We start from the raw sequence: 8,010 nt of genomic DNA, 5'->3' as shown, positions 1-8,010 counted from the left end.
CTTCAGTATGCCACTCTCAAGATATGTGTGTATGTATGTGGGGTATCCTTTCATTCATCCCCAAACACCTTAGGGGTTGCTTGGAAAGAGTGAGGCCTCTACCTCTTTTATGTATAAATGCCTGATTTTGCTCCTGAGCCCCTTCTTCTACCAGCCAGGCCTTTCTTCCACCATCTCTCCACCTCATCCCTTTGTTTCAGATTGAGTTTCCTTTCCCCATATTTACAAACCCAGGCAGGTTGGGTTGCTGGAGTGATGCCATCAAAGGCAGCCTTATCTAGCTACAAAGTGTGAATCAGAGATTACACCACACAGGCTGGTGCCAGCTAGACGGGCTTCCATATTGCCAAGTAACCCAGTGGTTGAACCAGGTTGGGTTGAGTAATATGCACCAATGGGAAGTGAGTTTATTAATCATGCAGCATAGTACACTGTTGACGAAAGTGCAACTCTGAAGGCCTGGTTTGATTGGAGAAGATGTAGGCGAGGCTGGATGCTAACGAAGAAGACACCCAGTGACACTATCTTCCTTTGATAATATTCATTCAAAAAACACATAGAAATCTGGAAGGAACAATCTAGTTTAACAAAGAAATGGATTATATACTCAATCACTAGGACTTTTTGGCCATCTTGTATTCTCTTTGTTAAAAAAAAAAAAAAAAGGACACCTCCTTGTGGCTGTACACAAAGTTGTAGTTTGAAATTTTGCAAGTTTCATGAGGTGAGAGAAGAGAATTCAAGATGGCAGCCAGTGACCTAGAATTGTGTGGGTGAGAAACTTTAAGATTCCATACTGCATTCTCTTTATTGATCTCTCACTTCAAAAACATTCTTTTCTAAAGCCACAGCCCACCTCCTCCACCCAAGTCTGCCCTCAACTTCTTGGTAACTACAGCCAACCAGAAATACCACCCGCATTTTTTACTGTGATGGGCCTGCACTGGGGCAGCAAGAGCGGTTTCTGAGCAGCGACATTTCTGTCACCGTGTGGCTGACCTGGTTGGGGTCTCAGGCACGGAGACAGTGCCTCCCAGTCAGATGCAGTGCTACATTACATAGCTCAGTCTCATACACCACGCCCCTAAACTCTGCTAAGGCAGATAATAGGGAAATGCATGGACGAGAAGCCCAGGTGGGTGTTTTCGAGGGGAGGCAGGGAGAAGGGGAGAGGGACAGGGCTCACTTGTCCAAAGACTGCTCTACGACAAGTGTCACAGAGATAAAGTGTTCCAAAGCCTACAGGAAATCGGGTGAAGGGATAGGATGGAGTGTGGACACAGGAAGAACATGGGAGGTACATATCTCTACAAGAGAAAGCTTTAGGGCTGGCAAATAACCTCAGTTAAGGACAGGGAAGTTTCTGGGGAAGTAAGGTCAGGGAGGGGAAGCATCACTTTTATGAGGGACAAAGTTGTAAGGAGTGAAGGGTTAATGCTGTATAAAACATTCCCTGTGTGTTCTCGAAATCCCAATGGTCTCCCTTCTCTTAAAAGCATCAGAGCCCTGGGTAGTTCATAAAGGGGTTTTTCAGTTAAGACCATCTTTCCCAGCTACAAATAGTGAGGCCTGGAGAATCCTGCCCAAGCGGGGTTGAAGTTACAGAACATTAAACCCAACTTTCCCCAATTATCTGACCACAAAAGAGCTTCCAATCTCTCTGGTTATCTGGCCAACCTTGAAGAACCTCTCGCAAGTCTCTGCTTGTTTTTCAAGCTTCAAAAGTTTTACCAAGAACACCACTCACAATGGCTGTGGAGATCCTCTGGGGTCCTGCTCTGGTGCTCCCAGTGACCATTAGAGAAACATTTCATAAATCAGATCATCTCCTCCTTTCTACCCTCAAATACCCATTGAAAACCAGAGAGAAGGGTTCCAGAAGGTTCCAGCCACCGGCCCTGAATCCCAGAAGTTTATCTGTTTCTCTAATATTTCCAGCAGTTTGAAGCTCCCAGAGGGTGGAGGAGAATTCTATTCTCTTGGAACCACAGTGAACACTCAACACTGGAAACACCAGAACCACGCAAAAGTCTGACCAACTTCCAATGATGCCAAATTCCACATTTCCACACTGAGAATTTTCAGAGCAAGAATGGCAAAACCAGGCATAAGAACCTACCAAACCAACCACCAGCCAAAAACAAAACAAGACAAAGAACAGGCCAAACCAAAACTTTATGCTATGAAAACAAGGAATAAAATAAGGAGATTTATAGGCCGGCTGATTGTCAGCAAACACAATATATTTACTGTATTAGCATTTGCTCACAGTGCAAATGGTACAACATTACACCATTTCAATATTTCAGTTTTTAAAAATGCTGTTTTCATTAACTATATTATATTGGCATAACAATGTGACAATGGAGCAGATGAAATGTTGGTGAAGAATTTCACCTTTTCACAATATCAAGCATATTTTTTAACCTTAGTATAAGGTACTATAAATCCAAGAAATAAAAACATCCACAAAATATATTACATCTGGTTTGTCTTTTTTTCTAAGTACTCAACTTTATACAAAAGTCTTCCAAAAAATATCATTCCCCATAGGTTTTCCTGTTTAAAACCTGATTTTTTTCTCTCAGTTCACATAAGTTAGAGTGCATTTTCTTTTGCTGTTTTTTTTTAAACATGCAGACATATAAAAAATCTGGATAGCACAACCTTTTGGCAACAAAGTTATTTTTTTCTCTTAGTTTAGCTTAAATGTCTGAGAACAGTTTTATTAAAACAAAGGAAAACTCAGAGTTATCATGCAGTGACATGCATAAGCCAGGAGGAGCAAGGAAAAAATATTAAAGGATATTTGATTCCTCCTTCTGGCTTTGAAGTGACCAAAATTTTGTTTTTAATAATCATCACATTATAAAAACTATTCAGCAAAATACTGTCTCTGCAAAGAAAGATTTTACCCCTCAGCTGAAAAAATATGAGCCCTCCTGGCAAACTTCATCCTCTCTTCTCTCTCCTTCTACAAAAAGTCCAAGTACCTGGAAATCCACAACCCCCTGCTCTTTGATCCCCCTTCACTGGACTCCGTTTAGTATTATTTTTCCTCCACCAAAAAAACAAAGAAAAAACAGTGCTTTCTTTTTCTTAAAAAAAAAAAAAAAAAAAAGGTGGGTAATGCATAAAGTGACTTTAAAAACAGACATTCTGTAAACTCCAGACCTTTGTTCCTTCTCTCTGGGCAGCTTACTGACCACAGGAGAAACACTGGGAATAGGGAACAGTACATTCAGTCAGGACTGTGCTGGAAGCTGTGTCAGAGAGCAACCTTCCCTACTACTATACTTCAAAAGAGTCACCCCTGTGTGGAGAAGGGCTGGGGTGGAGGGGTGCCTGAGAAGAGTTGAGGTAGGGTAGGAAGAAGGTGAAATTGGGGTATGAAAAAGATACACCTCATTAATCAACATGGATTAATGCAAAAATCCCCATATCTTTTAAGGAAAATTTGGACAGAGATGTGTATGTGTATATATGTATACATACATACATAGATTTGTGTATATACATACATAATACACACATACATAGATATTTCATCAGTTAAAATTTTCATAAAAAATAAATCATTTAAAGATGTATATGCCTACAAATCCTCTTTATTCCAGTGCACTGCACTGGATGGCCAAGTACCTTAGAGATTTTATTTTGCTAGGAATATGTATTGTGTGTATGTTATATGTATGTGTATGTGTACGTGTTTGTACACACACACACACACACACAGACACACCATATATGTAGATTTGAAGTCTACCTATTTGGTGGCCAGGGGCAAAAATGAGCCTGCGTTCCCACCACCAATGGGAAGAAGAATATGTGAGAGAGAAAACAAAAAGATGGTGAAATGGGGTGGCTGGTTGAGGCCTGCCTTTCTGGTAAAAGATTTTGAAAGAGATGGGAGAAGGCTTGGAGGGGAGAAGGGAGAAGAGGGTGGGGGAAGGGCAGAGGGCAAACTCAGGACCTAGATTTTAAAAAGTGAGGCTGAGGAAATACATTTTTAAAAAAAGGCAGGTTCAGTGATAGCTGCTCCTTCTCCCTGCAGATCAAACTGCTCTGAGGCCTAATAGGGAAGTGCTCGGAAAAAGTGGGGTTCTGAGGGGCCAAAGCTTAAGGGGCGGTAGCCACACCGCCGCGGTGGCATCCGAGGCATTTCTGTAAGAAACATTATTTCTGAGCAGATGGAAGACCCGTCTCATCTGGCCGCGTGCAGGCACCCAGCCTGGGACAGTCTCCCCAGAGGCCTGGGGATTCGATGTGTGGAAGAGTTTGGGGTGCACATAGCCCAGTTCAGCTCAAGAGTCTGACACACACACACACACACACACACACACACACACACACACACACACACACACACGCTCACGCGAGCACGCACACTCACGCGCAGGCGTGCGCGCGGCAGGCAGCAAGCTCTGCGCTTTGGTGCGCTTCTTACCCTCTCCCCTCTCTCAGGTCTTCGAGGGGGAACCGAGGGAGACGTATGGGGACCATTGAGGTGCTTAGGTCAGGCGAGGTTTGGGTGGGCCCCGCCTTCAGTCCCCCGCAAGTCCTTGGTGTGGCCCCCTCTCGCCCCCCGCGGCCCCTGGATCAAGACGATCCGAACTGAACGAAGCGGGCTAGACGCCACTCTTTCCCCCTCCACGCCGTGGCTAAAGGGGGTGGGAGACAGCGAGAGGCAGGCGCCTTCTGCCCTGGCCCCCGACTGTTGGCCGGTGTGAAAGGGTGGAAACCGGGGACGTCCAAGAGTGACGAGGAGCCTTAAGTCCATGGAGAGGCCCAAGTGCGGCCCCTGCGCCTCCGTGGCGAGCTCTCCCGCTGCTTTAGGGCAGCAGCAGGGAGACACTGGAGGGGAAATGTGGGAATCTGGGGGCCCGAGCCTCAGGCACAGGTGGTGACCACGGGGGCCAGGGTCACGGGGGGCGCTGAGGACGCAGAAGGCGCCACCCCCTTCTCCGCCTTCTTCTCCTTTTGCTTGAGGTGGATCTTGGCGTGGCGCTTGCGCTCGTCGCTGCGCGCGAACTTGCGCCCGCAGAACTCGCAGGCAAAGGGCTTCTCGCCCGTATGCGTGCGGATGTGAGTGGTGAGGTGGTCGCTGCGGCTGAAGCTCCGCATGCAGATCCGGCACTGGAAGGGCTTGTGGCCCGTGTGGATGCGCAGGTGCCGCGTCAGCTCGTCCGAGCGGCTGAAACGGCGGTCGCAGCCCTCCGCCGGACACGCGTGGGGCCGCTCGTGGAGTGGGGTCTTGCTGGGTCGGTTGGGGTACTTGCGGGGCCGGATGGGCTTGAGTGTGAGCGGCGGCTGGGGTAGGCTGCCGAAGCCTGGGTGGATCTGCTTGTCTTTGAATGCCTTGATGGTCTCCAGGGGGGTGATAGGGGGCGGGTTGACTCGGATGGGGTCCATGCCCTGGAAGGGCTTGTGCTCCGGAATAGAGCCCATGTCGCTGGGGTGGTGGTAGAGATTGTAGTCAGGAATCATGGGGAAGAGATTGCTGTCCAAGGCCGGCTTGGCCGATTGATAATCCTGGGGGGAATAGGCGAGCCCAGGGTTGCCCTGGGGGTCGTGGAAAGACACAGGCTCTGAGTAGAGATCGCTGCAGTTAGAATAGGGGGGGAGCGCCGGGTACATGGCCTCCACGTCGCCCTGAGGTGGCTGCACCATGCTGGCCGTGGAGGTCTGCGTGCTGAGTGCCCCTGAGGCCGGGGGCACCCCCAAGATGCCGGCGCTCATGAGGCTAATGATGTTGTCCTGGCACCAGTTAGAAGGGGAGTCGAAGGCGAACTTTCCCAAGTAGGTCACGGTCTTGTTGCCGGGAGCTGGCTGAAAGGAGCCCGAATAAGAGAGTTCCGGGTTGGGCTTCTCGTTGGTCAGGCCGATGTCCATCACATTCTCTGCGGAGAGCGGAGGAGAGAGGGGAGGGGTGAGTGAAGCCCGGCCGGCTCCAGGGCCGGGGCGCCCAGGTCCTGGCCCAGGTGTGGAGCGTGCAGCCGGGTGGAGTGCGCAGCGCGTGGGGTAAGAGGAAAGCTGCGCCCGGCGCAAAGCGGGCGGTGCCGCGCTCCCGGGCGCAACCTGGATACAGCAAAATACTACGGATCGGGCGTGGAGTGGCTGCTGCACACACACCGCACACGCCGCGCACACACTCACGTACCACACACACGCGCGCGCGAGCGCGCGCGAGCGAGAAGCATTGTTGTTTCGAGGTGGGGCAGGCAGGTAGCTGCAGCTACAGGTAGTTTCGGACCGGGAGCGCGCCGGGCTCTCGCTCTCTAGCGCACACAACTCGGCCTCTTCCCCTAACCTGTCCGCGCCCGGACGCCGCGCCTTGCCGGCCCCGGCGAAGCCCTCCTCGTGCACTGCGCCCGGGTCGCTGACCCCGAGAGCTCCGGCGCTTTGTGCTCCGCGCGTAGAGGGGTGCTGCCCTCAAAGGGAGCTCGCCCGCCGCCTCCACCCCGGCCCAGTCTCCCCCGGGCCTGAAGAAGCTTTAGGCTCTTGCGGGAGGGAGAAAGCCCAGCCCCAGCTAGGGAGGGCGGAGGGCGGCGGAAAACCGGCCGATGTCTCCACGGCGGGAGTGGCCGCTCTTCCCAAGCTCTTCGGCCCAAGGATCGACCCCCCCGCCCCCCGGGGCAGCCCCGTCGTGGGTGGACCCTCTCCCCACCGTCCCCACATCCCTACGGGTTTGCTGAACGCCCGGAAAAGGCAGCGTCGCAGTACCTCTCCCACCGCGGGGACTCCACGCCGCACACGGCTCCATCCCGGGTGGGGGGCTGAGGGAATAAGGGGAGAGAGCGCGGGTGAAAGGGTCGCTCGGCTCCTCCTGGGAAAGGGGACGACGGCACCACGCCTTGCGTGCAGCCCGGCGATCGCGCCCCCTGAGTGGAGAACCCCAGGGCCGCTAGCACCTACCTCCCTCCGGTCGGCGGCTGCCCCCACCCGGGAGAACAGAAGCCTCTACCGTGGCGTAGCCAACCGAGCCTTCCCGATCGGAGAGGGCGGGGGGCGGGGAGTGGGTGGGAAAAGCAACTCGCCCCCTGGAAAATTACCAGCGCGCCCCCATCTCTCCATCCATCCATCCATCCATCCATCCTTCCTTCCTTCCTTCCTTCCATCCATCGCTAGCTAGCTCGTTCCCCCTCCTCTTCCTCTCCCGTTCCTCCCTCGCTGCTTCGCAGCCTCCCCGCCGCCCTTACCTGTAGCCATCTGATTGTAATGGGCTACGGAATCGCTGCTGCCGGAGAAGAGGTTGAGTGCGCTGGGGATCTCCTCGGGGTACAGATTGTCAGGCAGTTGGTTTAGCAAACTGCTCATGGTCACCGGCAGCTTCTCGGCGAGTTTGCCGGTCATAGCACTCCCGAGCTGCCGCCGCCGCCACCGCCGCCGCCGCCGCCGCCGCTCTCTCCTAACGCAGCTTCCAGGCGGGCGGCATCCGAGAGGCGATCCGTGGTGCAGGGGAAAAGCATGCGAGAGGGAAAGTTCGGGGGGGAGGAGAGAGGGAAAAGGGGAAGGGGTGGGCCAGAGGAGGGGATCTTCTCTTTTTGGGGGGTGGGTGGGAGAGAGGGCAAAGGGGGGTAATCTTCTTGGTTGCCTGGCGGGTGCCCTATGAGGCTGGGTCGCGTGGGGGGGCGTGTGCGGGGGGGTGGGTTGGGGTCTGGGGTGGGGTGGGGTCTCGGTGGAGGGGGTCGGACGCGGCTTCAGTATGGATCTTACAAACAGACGCGCGCCGGGCCCCCCCCTCCCCCCGATCCACCGCCGCCACCGCCGCCACCGCCGCCACTGCCGCTGCCTCTGCCGCTGCCGCTGCCGCTGCTGCTACCACCACCACCAGCCCCGCCGCTTCCTAGCAAGCTCACTGCTGCCCAAAAGCTCCCAGCCAGGGAACTCCACCAGCCTATTTATCTGAGCCCCGGGAAAGCTCCGTGACGTAGCTGCCCATATATGGACAGACAAAGCCCAGCCGAAGGGGCGCGACGTCACAATGGAAGCTCCTCACAATGGAACATT

At 53.1% G+C, this 8,010-nt stretch overlaps 1 protein-coding gene across 2 annotated transcripts; it reads right to left on the bottom strand.

The window, feature by feature from the left end:
• Positions 1-2,608: 2,608 nt before the first annotated feature.
• On the bottom strand, positions 2,609-7,573 carry EGR3 (early growth response 3). 2 transcript variants are annotated; one of them, XM_059695992.1, is made up of 3 exons: positions 7,200-7,338; positions 6,724-6,776; positions 2,609-5,900 (listed from the first exon to the last, which is right to left on the bottom strand). In XM_059695992.1, exons 2-3 carry the CDS (start codon positions 6,761-6,763, stop codon positions 4,891-4,893), a joined length of 1,050 nt encoding a protein of 349 aa, XP_059551975.1. In that variant the 5' UTR covers positions 6,764-6,776; positions 7,200-7,338; the 3' UTR covers positions 2,609-4,890. The 2 variants fall into 2 exon arrangements, with proteins under 2 accessions (XP_059551975.1, XP_059551974.1); XM_059695991.1 differs by lacking the exon at positions 6,724-6,776 and having other exon boundaries at positions 7,200-7,573.
• Positions 7,574-8,010: the final 437 nt, after the last annotated feature.

Source organism: Myotis daubentonii, chromosome 5, assembly GCF_963259705.1.
Source record: "Myotis daubentonii chromosome 5, mMyoDau2.1, whole genome shotgun sequence".
In the NCBI taxonomy this organism is placed as follows: domain Eukaryota; kingdom Metazoa; phylum Chordata; class Mammalia; order Chiroptera; family Vespertilionidae; genus Myotis; species Myotis daubentonii.
This window is presented reverse-complemented; position numbering and strand designations above follow the sequence as displayed.

Excerpts from the sequence above, each read along its gene's own strand:
- EGR3 (XM_059695991.1), bottom strand. The coding sequence starts at position 7,353 with ATGACCGGCAAACTCGCCGAGAAGCTGCCGGTGACCATGAGCAGTTTG. Across the intron at positions 5,901-7,199 it reads TTACAATCAGATGGCTACAG|AGAATGTGATGGACATCGGC; the intron begins GTAAGGGCGGCG and ends CGCTCTCCGCAG.